Raw genomic sequence first — 15,241 nt, 5'->3', positions numbered from 1 at the left:
GTCACTGGTCGGAGGGAGGCGGGACGGTGCCAGCGCCAGAGTCGATGGAACACGGACGGGAGCTCCGACTTGAGCGCAGGGCTGCTTGGGCTGCCCCAAACCGCTGGAAAGTCGGCCGCTGCCCGCCGTAGTGACGATACTGCGCAGATACAGCGTCCTCAGAGCCCCCAGGGACCAGCTGCACCCCACACCCGCCACCGCACCGATGCCGGCAAGCGGCCTGTTTGTCCAAATCCTGGCCTCCTGAGTGGCTCAATTGGCCTGCAGGCCCCTGCCCCGCCATCCAGCGGCGGAGCCCACCACAGCGCAATTCGCCCTGGCGGCGGGGCGGAGATGCCCAAAAGAGGTTCAAAGACATCACTTTGCCATCTGGCCCGTCGCCGCTCCGGCAGGCAATGGCCGCGGACTCCAAATCATGTCCCACACATCCAATACTGTAGGACGCCTCGGTACGTCTATCCCGAACGGCTCCGTCTCCGTCGTGGTTGGTGAGTGTTATTGCTCCAACTCCGCCGGCGAACTTCACGTCTGTTTCATCACGACACAGCGGCCATCAGGACACCTGAGATTTTTTGGTTGCAGCTAGCAGTATATTCAATCTTCAACTACCTAGTGGTATATACCGAATAGACATTCTGGTAGCTAGCAAAGCTGCCACGAACCAAATCGTTCCGGCGGAATCAAAACGCAAAATATGAGAACCGTTGTAGAATCGAAAACAAACGGTGCGGCAACTGAGCCGTTGGTATCTCTGAGTCGACCTTCCCTCCCTGTCCCCACCATGGGGTAAATTCCACCATGATCCAACGCCTTTTATCTCATGCTCTTCGTATTATTCAGACCTGTCGTAAAATGAGGGGTATCTCTCGGCTAAGATCCAGCCAGGCCGGAGGTATAAGGTCTCCAACCTCTTTGTCTTTTTTTTCTTGTTGTATTTTCTGCATGTTCGATATTCTTTGTCGACATAGATACCGTCTTAAAACTTTGTAGATGACGCAGTGTCAAAGTGGCCGTATGAGCTCGACCTCTCGTGGCCTTCCATGGGCTGCGCGCGCCCCATGCTGGTCTTCTTGATCGTCTTCTCGTCTCGGATGTCTCTCGAGTAGTGCTCGTCATCGACCGCAGAATGATCACTGCCAAACTGCGGGAATCGCGAGTCGTTGCCATGGGATCTCGACGGGCTTCTCGGGCTCATGGCCGGACGGTCATCTCCAGTATACCTCAATCCACCCTCAGCACGGCCCTTGTCTGGCACGACCATGCCCACCAGCGCGCGAATGACACCGATGAGAACAATGATGACGTAGATGAGGAGGATACCAGTAGAGATGAGGGCTTCCTGGATGATGCCGCGCTCCAGCCAGTCGGTGACGTGGGTGACGGCGCCGGTGACTTCGTCGGTGGTCACGGACGATGGCGAAGCAAGGAACGTGTTGAGGTCCGAGTCGCCCGAGATTGACTCTTGAGCGCCGAGGCTGAAGGTGTCGTTGTCGAACGTGGGGAACGAGATCTGTGAGTGGTCGTGGACCCACGTAAGGCCCTTCTGGACAGCCTCAACCTTTAGGCCGATCGTGCAGCGGACGACGTCCTTGATGGGGTTGATCAGGATGGTGCCGTTGAAGACGGTTTCAAGGCCGAGCGTCATGGTGCTTGTGAAGGTGTTCAGGGTGTCGTTGACCGCTGACGTCGCGTTTGTGACGTATCCGAGCATGTCATTGTTGATTTCGTTCTGGGTGTTGAGGATGACGCCGTTGGCATCGTCGGCCCACTCCTTTGAAACGCCCTCGAGTGTGTTGACAACCTCGCCGGCAAAGTTGCCGACCTGGTTGGCCAGGGCCGGTACCTCCTTCTGAACGGCCTTGAGGATGATGTATTGGCACAGGCAGGAGAAAAAGCCAGCGATAGCAAGAGCCAGGACGAAGAGGGCCGGAAGAGACGTGGCGTAGGCAATGGCCCAGCGAACCATGATCTGGCGCTTGCCCTTGAAGTGGGAAGCAATCTTGACGCCATAAGTCGCAGTCATGGGGCGAGAAGCAATGTAAACGACATCCATCGAGTCGTACTGGCCGTTGGCAATGATCTTGGCCGTCTTGCGCTCGCGTCTCCAGCGCATAATCTCGAGCCAAGCCATGGGAGCAATGACCAACACGGCCAGGATGGAGAGGACGACGATGAAAGCGATGCGAGCCTTGGTGATCTTGTCCCTTAGATTGCGGAAGAAATCAGAAATGTTGTTGTTGTTCGAGCAAAACGTGAGTGCCTGCTTCTGCGCAACAGGAAAGACAGAACGATCGAACTTGTAGCCTGCGTAGGCGTCGTTGACGGTCTGCTTCAGCAAGTTGAAAGGAAAAGAGATGGCCTCGGCAGTCATGTTCTGGACCTCTTCAAAGGTGGGAAGGTCGTTGTTGAGCTTGTTGAGATCGCTGACGAAGCCGCTGGTGTCGATCTTGATATCGCGCAGATCGCTGACCGGGCCGGTGAAGTCGACCTTGGGGAAGTCTGGGAGAACCTTGCCGAGGACGGAGTCTTCGATGGCACTGGCCGCCTTGTTGATACCGTCTTGCAAGCTCTTAGCCTTGTCGTCGATGGTGTCGGTAATGGAGCCAATAGCCTTGTTCATGGCATCGGTGACCTTCTTGGTAACATCGGAAGCCACGTCGAGACCACCGTGAACGAAGGCCGTGATGAGGCAGGTGTACATGGAGGTCATCATGTTGATGACGAAGATGATGAGGTTCTGGACACCGGTGATGACCAGACCTAGCACCGCGACCATGCCATCGAGGGTCTTTTCGATGCCCTTGGCGGACAGTTCGTTGACACCGACGGAAAGGTAGTGGGGCATGGAAGCCATGGCGCTGCCGATATCCTCCACCTTCGTACAGGCAGACAGTGCCTTTGCGTTGGCTTCGTCGACATTGTCGTTCAAGCTGGCGATGAGGATGATGATTCTGAGCAGGACGAGCAAGAGGAGGATCGTCCAGCGGTTGATCCAGATTTGCGAAAGTCTGGCACTGAGGCCGAGATAGGGCGTGATGTAGGGTGAGGTGTCGGCTCGAGCTTGTTGGGTCTTTCTAAGCTCCGACATCTCGAGCGAGTCCGACCTCAGGGAGTCGGGGACGGCCGGGTAGGCCTCTTGTTGTTTCCGCGAGGTAAACATCTTGAGTCTATCGATGGTGTAAGATTTTTGATGCAAAAATTTCGTGGCCAGCAGAAAAGTAGAAGCAGAAGAGAGAAAAAAATGTGAAAAGTCCCAAAAGAGAGGAGGCGGTGGTGGTCGACAAGTAGAGAGGATTATGTGTCGAAGGTGGTGGTGACTGAATTAGGTGAATCACTCGTCGAGGCAAAGACAGAAAAAAGAGGAAAGAAGGAAATTGACAAAGGAATCTCGTCAAGCACTGGTACTGAACAAGCTCTCTATGAATCCATTGTGGGGTCTTTGAGGTGCAGGTGAAGAACACTGAATTTGGGTTGGGAGAGGTGTAGCAGAGAAGGGAGTCGTGAATGGGAAGGAAGTACAATAAAAGGAAGGCACGACTAACACGGTCGAGGTCGAGGCCGTGGGATCACGCAGCAGCCACGCAGCAGCAGGGGGACGGGGATATGGGTCCCGAAATCAAAGAAGAAAGACTGCTTACTTGATTCACACCTCGAGGCAGAAGGAATAAAGCCTGCAAAGGCCCTTTTGGCCGTGGCCTTGAGGAAATTGGACTTGGCCCAAGCCTTTGTTTCGTCCGTTTGGCGGCACCAGGCAAAGGCAGAGAGGCGGGTGCGGGTGCAAGGTGAGGTGGAGGACTTGGGTGAAGCCTTTTTTAAGCGCGCTCAACGGCTGCTCTCAGCCAACCAAAGACGCCGTCCGGGGTCGCGATGAGCGGTTGCCCAAACGCTGCTAAGGCAAAGCGATATTTCCGGGAGACGGGACGGGACTCTCGATGTTGTGTAGCCGTATCAGACCGCACGGAATAGATTGACTCGATCGATGAGGCTCGTATTGCGGCTCCGCTTGGCGGCCGAGCTGGAGCTGATGTGAGAGACGGGTTGAGAGTTGAGCTGGGTTGAGATCGCTTGGCGAAGGGTAAATGATAACTACGGGGTGTGTGCCGAGTTGAGTGTGTTGCTCCTACAAGAGTCTCGTCGAAAGACAAGGCTCGTTGCTTGAAACTTGACTTGCGCAGTGAGGTGGTGTTGTGGTATCACGAGAAGCAAAAGCAGCACCAGCATTCGTCTAAGCCAGCAGTCGACGGCTTCGTGAATGGGGCGAACTCGCGGGTGATATACAAATGGATGTTTGAGTCACTGAGCAAGGGGACACCACGGAGCGACAGACGAATGGTGCCCATCTTTCCACAAGTCGCCATTCGGGGGTGCCAGCAGAGGGGAATGGCATTTTAACAGAACCCGGTCTCGTTCGTAGGCTCCGGTTCGTTCAAAGCTCTCCCGGCGAGAATGCACTCTGACGCCATTGGCAAGCCGGGGGCATTTCTGCGGAGAGCTGCCCACCTTCAGGGCATCTGCAAGGTTGTTGGGCAACGGCGCTGCCCACCGTGCCACCCTCGCCGGGCGCCCTCTCGACCTCCCTCCTCGTCGATAACCTCGTGGACAAGCTGCCCAGTCAAGATTCAAGCCCAGTCGCATCCCCGTCGCGAGTCACGCCAGGTGGTGCCGGTGGCTGTGCCGGACCTTGCAAGATGGGCTTTGGTGCGATGCGGGCGAGAGAAACGGTGAGTTGTCCTGGCTAGGGTGGTCTGGAATTCTCTGAATTTGCTGGATTTCCGGGGAGTTCTGCACGAAGGGTCATGGTGACTGGGAAGAGCAAAGCAGGAACAGAGTAAAGATCGTCAGCCAGCGAACGAAAAGAGGCGGCGGATGGCTGGCGCCTGCAGGGGGGCCCCCATCGTCTGAACAAACATTTTGTCCAATCGTCATGCGGATGCCGCCATTCGGCTCACGCCGCTAAGGTACGACCCCTGCAACGAGATGGCAAGAGGAGAAAAGACTGGCTGGCTGGGCAAGCGACGGGCAAGAATGGAGAACGGACCCTTGGTGTTTTGGCAAAAAGTGTGGATGTGTTTGCTGGGCAGACCTTTCCACCAAAAGGCAAGTCGGCCGATGGCGATGGGCGCGGGTGGGCGATGGGGCATGGTTGATGTTCAGTGCCAAGCATTTGCCACTACAACCACGGCAGGTCAAAAACCGGTTTGCGACAGGAACGGTCTTTTGGAGGCTGATCTTGGTCAGACGGCAGGAAAGTTTAAGGCAATCCCACAAATCGTGCCTCCCTTCAAATGCCCAGGCAGTTCGTCTAAATGGGTTAAGGTAAGGTAAGGCAGGTAAGGTACGAGAGACTAGGCAGGCAGGTCCATCGAGGCAAGTGCAGGACCAGGTGCAGGCACGGCAGGTACACCTCTGATAAGGCAGTAGCGGCACCTTGACTTCATTCACATTGTACCTGCCAAGTTTCTTCCTCCAGTGCTACTGCCCCGGCTAACCATCACCTATCGGAAGAAGGAAGGATGGAAGGTGTCCGAAAGCACCGGCTAGGTAGGTAGTTGCACAGTCAGTTGCATTCCTCCATGGACCTTGCTTGCCTGCTCAGTGTTCCATCGATGCGCATTTCCATCGGAGGGTTCTTGCGGCAACTGGCGATGGACCCACCAAACAAGAACTCACCAGTGCCCCGTGCTTCCTTTTGTTCTGTGGGGTCGTCTCAAGTCTTGACGCTACGAGAGAATGATTGGCCGCTGGTGGCCCGCGCTCTGCGACGTTGGGCGCTTCGCTGCAGACGCTGCGGACGACGAACCGCCAACGATGAGGACGGCGCTTGCGGTCTCTGGGACGGGGCCGTAAGACGAATATTTAGATGAGATATTCGGATGGTCCTCCTCTAGCTGCGGCGCGTCTAAACAATCTCGTATCGTAAGATGATGGTCTATTCAGCCGTTCGGTCCAGTCTGTCAGCAGCTATGCGTGGGCTGCTGCACCACCATACATGGCTGCGGACTGAGTCGCCTGAGACTGACTGACTGGCCGCATCTTGCATGCGAGGCATGAATTGGATCGTCTGCAGTGTCGCAAACTCACGTGGAGTTTCTTGCTCACTCAGGCGTGCGAGTGGCAGTCATCCTAGCTCCTCATGCTCTGAGCCGGAGTTGACTGCGCCTTGCCTGACTGAAATCAGTCAGTCACGGAAGCTCTGGACAGAGGTGACGTAGGTAGATAGCTTCCTGAGCACAAAAACTTGGCCGCAATTATCTCACCGCCGGCCTTGGAAGGCAGCTGCGCCGCTGAAGAAGCGACGACTTGGGCGAGGGCACGTGCACCTTCCCGCTTCTTAGCTAAGCAGATGCACGGGCCAGTACCTCATTCTCTGACGGCAAGGAGCAACATAAGTCCGCTTCTTCCAAATTTTCACTAGGGGCCACTCTCCAACCTCCTGCCCGCCCTGCCCCTGGACCCTCCTTCCTGTCGCGCATCGCAGCTGAAGGTCGGCGCATTCTGTTTTCGGCAGGCGGTCTCGTTCAGACGTCAAACCTTGCAACTCTCACCCTCAGCTTGCCCTGCCCTTCTTCCTCTCCAACCGACAACATCAGGGCATTGTCGCGGGTTTCCAACATCAGTACGGTCATCATCGCGTCGTCCAAGAAGAATACTGCATTGATTTGTCTTCCTCTGATATCGCGACAATAAAGAGATTGCGGCGGTCCTTCATCACCTGATCAAGCCCACTCGTAATCCACATCCCATTTCGTATCGTGTCGCACTGAAAATCCAACTCGCGCACCCACGAGACCTTCAACCTCACGACTTCCTTTGACCTGACAACTCACCATCCTCTCTATTGATCGTGAAGCATCAAAGAATCGCCAACATGGCCGAACCACCCCGCGACATCTCGTCCATCCTTGCTGCCCTAGGTAGGTACCCGAAACATGAACCGCGCCTTGTCTACATCCCCAACTAACGCCTCGCCTCGATAGGCGCAGCACAAAGAGGCACGTCCTCGACACCCACCCAATCCCAGCCTGGCATGCCGCCTGGATACCCTCCTCCTCCCGGTGCCCAACCTCCGTCATACCCTCCAATGCCGCAGAGTGCGCCTCCTTACGGCGCAAGCGGAGGTTACCAGCTGCCTCAGCCCTCCGCGAGCGGCAGTCTCGATCTGAGCTCTATCCGGCCCGTCAACTCTGGCACTGTGAGCATCGCCGACGCCATCGCCCAAGCTAAGGCCTTTGCCGCTGAGAAGGGCGTTGCCTCCTACGACCGACCCCTCGTCTACTCCAACGAGCCTCCGCGCCAGGATTCTCGTGGAGGCTACCACCGAAGCTCGCGATCTCGTTCGCCTCCCAACCGTCGCGACCAGTTCCGCGACAACTTCAACCCGTACAGAGATGAACGACGCGGCGACGAACGTCCTCGCGATTACGGTCGCGAACGGTCCTATAGTCCAGGCCCCCGTGGTCGCGCCTTCTCGCCGCGCAACTCCAACGCCAGAGAACGGTCACCACTCCGAGCCAGCGGCGGCGGCGGCGGCGATGACAACGCCGAGACTATCCAGATTGAGTCCAGTCTCGTTGGACTGATCATTGGTCGCCAAGGCGAGAATCTGCGCCGAATAGAATCCGAGTCCAGCTGCCGGGTGCAGTTTCTCCCGTCCAGCGACAATGGTCCCTTCCGCCAGTGCAAGATTACCGGCCCCAGGGCTCGACGCAGTGAGGTGAAGACCGCCATCAACCGCATCATTGAAGACAGCGGCATGGGGGCCATCAACCGCGGCGCTGCGAACCCGAAGGGAGCTCCTCGCGACAACCGCGGCGCAGGTGCAGCAGCAGCAGCCGCAGGCGCCGCTGCTTTGAGAGACGGCGAAGATTGTATGCAGATTATGGTGCCCGATAGAACCGTTGGCCTCATTATTGGTCGTGGCGGTGAGACGATCCGCGACTTGCAGGAGCGATCTGGTTGCCACATCAACATTGTCGGCGAGTCTAAGAGCGTTAACGGCCTTCGACCTGTCAATCTCATTGGTTCGCAAGAGTCTGCTGCTCAAGCGAAGGATCTCATCATGGAGATTGTGGACAGCGATAGTCGAAATGACGGCCAGCCTGCCGCCCCGGCTAAGAAGCCGCCCAGGCAGGATGGTGGTCATCAGAGAGATGCTGGCCCGCAGGCTGGAGGTCCCGACAAAATTCACGACGCTATTTACGTTCCTTCCGAGGCTGTCGGTATGATTATCGGCAAAGGTGGTGAAACCATTCGGGACATGCAGAACGGTACCGGATGTAAGATCAACGTTGCCCAATCTTCAGGACCAGGGGAGGTCCAGCGCGAAATTGCTCTCATCGGCTCGCGCGATAGCATCGCCCGTGCAAAGCAAGCAATCGAAGAGAAGGTTGATGCCGTTGTAAGTTGGCATAGATACTGAAGGAGCATACAGATGCTAACATATCGCAGCGTCAGAAGAACTCCGGAGGCGGTGGCGGAGGCGGCGGTGGTGGTCGCGGTCGCCAGAACCAGGATTACAGTGACAGAAGCTACTCTCAACAGGGATCTAACCCACCAGCATCAGGATCGACTAATCCCCCAGCTGCGCAAGCTCCAGCCGGAGCCGATGGCGCGGACCCCTATGCCCAGTGTGAGTGATGTCAACGTGTTGCGGCACCCGTGATAGTGGCTAATGAATCAACAGACGGAGGCTACCAGAACTACCTTGCCTTGTGGTACCAGTCCCTCGTATATCAACAGCAACAAGGCGGCGCAGCAGGCCAGCCAGGTGCTGCACCCCCGGGAGCTTCATAGAGGAGGCACTGAGCGTGCGCCCACTTCGTGGAGACCATGCCTACGTGATGTGATTGATCACTTGCCATGGACTCGACATGATGCTTCCTTTCGCGTTGCGTATACTGAAGCGGTGCACATGCCCTTGACTCCGGCGTGTCGCATCGCATTTTACGATTCATTCTCATTCTCGACGACTGATAACTTTCATCCGCTGGACTTGCAACAGCACAGCGTCCTACTTGTTATACTTGGACACACATCAACAACCGGGAATCGCAAACAAGGAGGAAGATGAAGGACTGCCTATGGTCCTGCTTCGTTGACTTCCGATGCACTGAACTCACTCGACACTTGACGATGATGATGGCACTTCTTCGCTTGCACATGTTCCTTGACTGGCATGACCGGGACCCTCGACCCTGACATGGACACGGTGCGTAATGACGCTTTGCGACGACATGGGTTTCCTGCCAAATGTCCTTGATGCACGCTCTTTTCGCCTGTGTGAAGGCTGGAACACTATTTCGGACTTGGACGCTCCAGAATCTGACACCGGTGGCGTTCTTCGTTTATCGTGGAATATTTCCCTTCGCAGGTGGCCATGGTGAAGCTCCGAGACACTCCTGCTGGTCATGATGCAAGATACCGCTTGGGCTTTGGTGCCTGAGGAAAGTTGCGACTGCCACTATCGGCGTAAGCGATCATCTCGACTGCCGTTCAACTCGTTCGCCGAGTGATTCCATCACACCAGCATCGTATCACGGTTGAATCTCTACGTGGGTTTGCGTCGTCAATGACACCTCAAGCAAGGCTATATGACGTCCTTCATCGTATGGATGCGTATTCCGTTCAGTGCAGCTCCATGGTCTTTGTGGACATGATACCAGACCGTCTTTTTTCCTTTCTCATGCTACAGCTGAATTTTTTGATTCCCCATTTCCATGTTACGGCAGATGAGGTTGGCAAGGACAGGCGGGTTGACGATGGAAAAGAAAAAGCACACTGTATAATAGTAATTCCGCCTCAATCGAATCTCATGATTTCACGCGTCAACACGCGCTTCGCTCACTCGTCCACAGTGTCCAGTGGAACGCAGAGCGACACGTCCGGCTCCTCGGCAGCATCCGAGACGGCGAGGCGGGTTGCCGGTGCGAGACCCAACATTCCTCTCGTGACGCGTGCATTCGTTGATGCTATTGCTTCGTAACATTCATACATGATCCAGGCCCGGGCGGCGTCTTCCAGCGCAGCAGTACTCGTTCGCAAAATTCCTTCTCAGAGGTTATTCATGACATTCTGTAGCATCGACGACTGCGATTAAAAACCAACACCGACCACCTGCAGGATCTGAGAGGGTCTGATCTTTTTTTTCCCTTTCACATGTGAAAAATCCTAGCAAGCACGATCCGGACACGCGCAGACAGAACATCCTCATAGGCAGGCCTCCGATAAGCGACGACGCAAAAACACAGACAACCGGGCGGATCGAGCAACGAGGCATCCGCGGATAGCGATAGCGAGGCGGGCCAGATCCTTTTGTCGTTCTCTGCCCAGACCCTTGCATCGACTGCTCATCGTTTGCTGCACGATTCGATACATTAGATAGGCAAACGAGCGAAAACGCACCGTCTGTTCTTTGGTTCTGTTTTGTGTGTGCGTGCTTCGTTTCTCAGGTACCTGCAGCTGGCAGCTGGAACTGCAATGTCATACATCCGGTGGGATACATCCGTCTCCTCGTCGAGGAACGCATCTGTGAGTGAGTGAGATAAGGACGTGAATCTTTCTGCGAGTAAAGGTAAAGGTACTGAACCAGGAGCACACTCGGACGGTTCGTCGTCGCGCGGCGGCTACCTTAGCACCCCATCGCTGCATCTGCAAGGTAAATCTGTCAAGCCACGCTCGTTTCCACAACCTTAACCTAATCAATCCTTTCTATTCCTCCATCTCTCTGTCTGTTCTGTTGAGATACACTTTGGTGACAAGGGCGAACGATCGTGCCCGCGGCCCATACAACCTGTCAAACCGGGATCACGTCTCGCATGAACCGGCTTTTTCAGGGTAGCTTTTCATCCACTTTGGGCATCCGCGCGCGGCGCGCCGCAGCTGTCAAAAGATAGCGGCGGGGGGAGGAGGCGAATCAGGAGCGAGGTGATACGGAAGCTCAGACTTGGGGGAGGAGGAGGAGCTCTCACATGCCAAACGCTTCAGCTCCTCTGCTGTGTGTGGAAGTTTACGCACTGGTGGGATCTGGAAATCATATTGATAAAGGTGAAGATCTGGCTGATGTAACCACGCGAAAGGCGGCACGCCAGCATCTTGAGTTGGGAAAGTGTGCTTTCAACGTGCCCTGCCAATGCGCGTGAACACCGGGAATAATCCAAAGAGCCATGGCCCATGATATCCTCTCTCCCCCTCTGATCACCTCGACATTGAGGCATCTTGTCCTCTGCATCTCTGACACTCCTGCCCCGTTCAGACCTGGGCTGGCGTGCATCACGGAACCTGCTCCCGAACGGCACAGACATCTCTCTCACATGCAAGAAACAGCGCCCGCCCAGACGTGGAAAGGTGCTGCCGCCTCTCCACCGTACAAACTCACGGCAGAGTGAGAACTCCATCTGGCTTACATGCACGTAAACACCACGCGAGATGTTGGCCGCAGAAGAAGCAAATCTCAAGCCTGATGTTTCTGCGGCGGCACGAACACGATAAGCGAGAAGGCGGACGAACGAGCGTCTGTTCGATGACACCACGACCTTGGCAAAAGCAGTAACGAACTTTTTGACGTGAACGACAGTCTACGAGGTGTCGTTTATGTGTAACAAACGGCCGAACGACACGACACGGCTTAGCCTTCATCTTTGATGGTGTTTTCTATCGCCCAATAAGAGAGCTGCCCCTTCGTCGTATCATCGTCTGCGGTCTAGACTTCTCATACACAAATCCCGCCATCCTCCGACGTGTGCCGCATGCAACCCCAATTTGTCACCAATTCTCAATCTCAATTCCTGCCACACGCCCTCTCACTTTGCAATATCGCATTGCACAAATTTGCATTGGGGGAATAACAAATAGGCCCTCCGCTATCTAGCTAGCGGCCGAGAAGACAACAGAGACACAACCTCATCAACCCCCCCGCAAGACATGATCGAAACAGGTAATGTCCGTGATGCCACGTGCGGCGGCCGACGCAGTGAGCTGCTGCTGCTGCTGCTGCTTGCCATGCGCCGGAAGTGTAAAGGGCGATCCCGCGCCGCCCCACCACAGTCGAGCGAGAAGTTCAACCTTCTTCGACGAGAGATAGATTCGTGACATTGGGGAATGCGCAAAGGTAAAAAGATCACTTTGGGCTCCTAGATGTGCATGTGAGTTGCAATCGCCAGTGCGACGCTGTTGGGCAGAAGGTCCATCACGCAGGTCGATTTAGGGTTGTGGTGTTGTGTATCCTGGTCAGGCGTCCCCGGCCAGCCAAGACGAGCGAACGAACCGATTGGAATTAAATATAGCATTGTTATTTCTCAAATTGCTGTGCCGCCTGAGATGTGCGCAGGAGGGCAAAAGCTGGGGGGGGGGGGTTGCAAGCTTGGCTGTCACTCTGGCGGGGGACAAAAAGACAGACAGACAGGGAGGGGGGCAGCACTGAGGCGGGTGGGAGAGGTTCTCGGCCGTTTGCGAGACAGCTTCATCCTTGTCGCAGCAGCCATGCAAATCTGCCATGCAGGAAGGTTTGAAGCATTGCTCGCCGCATGATCCATGCTCATCCTGGCATCCGGCCCCCCTTTCCCTCTCCCCCCCCATCGAACGCTTCGCCCGCCCTACAGTTCCTTGTCCGATCTCTTAAGCTCGCATCCGTGATTACTGTGTACATGTCCAGGCATCTTTCAAACCCCTTTTTGTTGCTGTCAGATGTGTCTTTTTCTCAAGAAGGCGTACGCATTGATTTTGCATACACTTCTGACAGAGTTGGCGAGCAACATAACACTCTGACCGGAGAAAACCCCGGTGAACCAATACTCGCCCGCCGGAGAGAGGCGCCACAACGGAGCAAAGGTCCGAAGGAAGAAAGAGCAAAAAGAGGGGTTGGACTTTTCCATCGACGAACAGAGAAAACGCTTCGAAGAATGGTTTTCCGGCCGTTCGTGGGAGGAGCTCCCATTGTCTCAGCGCCGTTGGGCAAGCCCCGTCCGCTGCCACTCTGGCCATAAATCACCTTATCTCGACTCAGAAATGGTATGTCAGTGAGTTTTTGGGGGACAGACAGGCAGGCAGAGCTAGGCCCGGAATGTGCCATCGACTTCGGCCAGTGTACCCCGTCCTGGCCTACATTGTCTTTGCCTTAGCTCCAATGTCTGAGGGTAGGTAGTAGGGCTTCACGGAGGTGGCTTCTCCCGCGCGGAGATGTCATTGGATCGCCGAGTGGTGGCAGCAGCTGGAAGAGAGACAGCGACAGGTCCCTTGGTGATTCTCTTCCTTTCCTTCCTTTCTTTCCCCGACCGCACACATTCTCGTTACTCAGACACACACATAGCTACATGGTTGTGCTGACTGACAGTGTTGATGTACATCCGTCAATGACCGGAGCAGGGAAGTCAACTGGACGGGGAAATGGCCCTACCATCCCACACAGGGCAAACCAGAAGAAAAAGCTTTTTCATCCTTTCCCTCCTACGGCCAAGTGCCGGGGGCGTTTGCTGCAAGACGGTTGATGGGGTGCGGGTGCATGTGCCTTGCTGCATGTGCGGCCACTGTCCGTCTCCTTGCACGCGCGCCGGCGCTTTTTCTTCTGATTTATCGTATTGAAAATAATTACTTTTATGAACCGTAGATTTGCTTTTGTTCGACTTGCTTCCGTGTCTTGTGTCTTGCATATTGCTCGATCAATCTTATTCCTCTCTGCGGCTGATCGCGCGATTCCCTCCTCCTCCACTTGTCGACACCCACACACCAACACACCAACACACCAACACGCAGCAACACACCCCTCACCCCTGCCACAGCACACCCCCTGCTCCCGTCCCGTTTTCCGCGAGATGTGCACCAGGTGCTAAGGCCCCCCCCTTGATGTCGATCCCAGAGCTGGCTGGCCCTTGTCGCGCCTTTTGAAGGGTGCCTTTCGCCCCCAAGTTGACTCGATTCTTCATTTCTTCCGCCGTTGTTGTTTTATCTTTTCGAGATTCTCAGGCCAAGAGACGGTCAATTGGTACAATTGGCATACTCATCATCTCTTAATATTCCTCCCCCTTGATTCCTCCGGCACTCGTCGTCCTAGCTGTCCTCCTCGACGACAAATTCAACCTCTCCATCACCACTCTCCTCACACAACGAATCCCAGGATAGTCTTCGTCAAGCAATCAGAACACACCAGGCGCAATGTGCCGCCTCATCCTCTTCGCGGGCACATGCACCCGCTGCAACCAGTCCCTGACGTGGGCCGAGCTCTCCCAGCAGCTCTCCTGCCTCGAGGCCAAGAACGCCGACGAGTTCGGGGGCTGCCGCCGCGGCGTCGACGTCGAGACGCACGCGTTCGACCAGGAGTGCGACGCCTGCGCCGGCGAGGACGAGGGCGTCGCCGGGATGGATTTCGGGGAGCAGCAATACCAGGCGGCGCAGTACCACTACCACCAGCAATATCACGAGTACGCCCAATATCAACTCCAGCAGCAGCAGGGACAACAGCACGGTTTTGGGTCAGCATCATCACATTCAACAACTACAGCGCCGGGGTCGACGAATAAGCGGTCTGGTGCGAGAGACGAGGGGGAGGGGAGGAGGAAGAAGAAGGCGAGGACGTGAGTTTGGGACGGTTTGGGGGGGATACGAGAAGCTTGATTGGGAAGGTAATGATGATGATCTTTATGGAAGATGGCCGAGAAAAGGATACGATTTCGGGATTTGGGCAAAGGCGTTTATTGGAGGGACCTGGTACAAGGACACCAGCATTTGGAGTACATTGGCAGTGAAAGAAGGCGTTTTCGGTTGGGCAGCGATGTTGCATTTTGGCATTTCGCATGGATACCAAGAAGATAGGGACGCATGAATCCTCATCTCGGAAGATAAGCAGCGAGACGGGATGTTTCTTGTTCATTCGCAAGGCAGCAGCAAGATGCAACAGGGAATTGATGAGCTGTTGAATGCGATCAGAAAAGTGTCTGGGGGCAAAGCGACGGATACCCTTAGGGCCGCGGTCTAGGAGGCCTAGCCTACGTTAGTGGCGTGGCGATCGGGAGGGGCTGTTAGTGAGGGGAGCCGGCCGGCTTGGCTTGCGGGTGATCCCCGCGATGTGCGCATCTCGATGGACGTGAGGTATCACGGCATCTCGTGTGGCGGCAGTAACGGCAGTTGATGAATAGCTTAATCAAAAGTTCGATCCAAAGCCAACGCACTTCGTGTTGACGATGTACGACCCAATTAGACATGTCTTCAAGATCGCAACTTAATTGTTCTTCGGCTAGTCTCAAGTGGAATT

The 15,241-nt window shown here is 55.5% G+C and overlaps 3 protein-coding genes across 3 annotated transcripts; 2 read left to right on the top strand and 1 right to left on the bottom strand.

The window, feature by feature from the left end:
• Positions 1 to 976: 976 nt before the first annotated feature.
• On the bottom strand, positions 977 to 3,160 carry PRM1 (Plasma membrane fusion protein PRM1; the record flags this gene model as incomplete). Its single annotated transcript, XM_032021170.1, has 1 exon — positions 977 to 3,160. The coding sequence occupies one exon, from the start codon at positions 3,158 to 3,160 to the stop codon at positions 977 to 979; it is 2,184 nt and encodes a 727-aa protein (XP_031881760.1).
• Positions 3,161 to 6,868: 3,708 nt separating this feature from the next.
• Khsrp (Far upstream element-binding protein 2) lies at positions 6,869 to 8,793 on the top strand (the record flags this gene model as incomplete). The annotated part of the gene is made up of 4 exons (XM_032021169.1): positions 6,869 to 6,914; positions 6,978 to 8,398; positions 8,449 to 8,629; positions 8,684 to 8,793. The coding sequence occupies 4 exons, from the start codon at positions 6,869 to 6,871 to the stop codon at positions 8,791 to 8,793; spliced, it is 1,758 nt and encodes a 585-aa protein (XP_031881765.1).
• Positions 8,794 to 14,145: 5,352 nt separating this feature from the next.
• Positions 14,146 to 14,568, top strand: CGGC5_v010129 (uncharacterized protein; the record flags this gene model as incomplete). Its single annotated transcript, XM_066152269.1, has 1 exon — positions 14,146 to 14,568. The coding sequence occupies one exon, from the start codon at positions 14,146 to 14,148 to the stop codon at positions 14,566 to 14,568; it is 423 nt and encodes a 140-aa protein (XP_066008576.1).
• Between the last annotated feature and the right edge of the window lie 673 nt (positions 14,569 to 15,241).

Source organism: Colletotrichum fructicola, assembly GCF_000319635.2.
Source record: "Colletotrichum fructicola Nara gc5 chromosome Unknown KSG_Nara_v1_contig05, whole genome shotgun sequence".
In the NCBI taxonomy this organism is placed as follows: Eukaryota; Fungi; Ascomycota; class Sordariomycetes; order Glomerellales; family Glomerellaceae; genus Colletotrichum; species Colletotrichum fructicola.
Note: the sequence above shows the minus strand (reverse complement) of the source record. Positions and strands in the feature narration are given on the sequence as shown.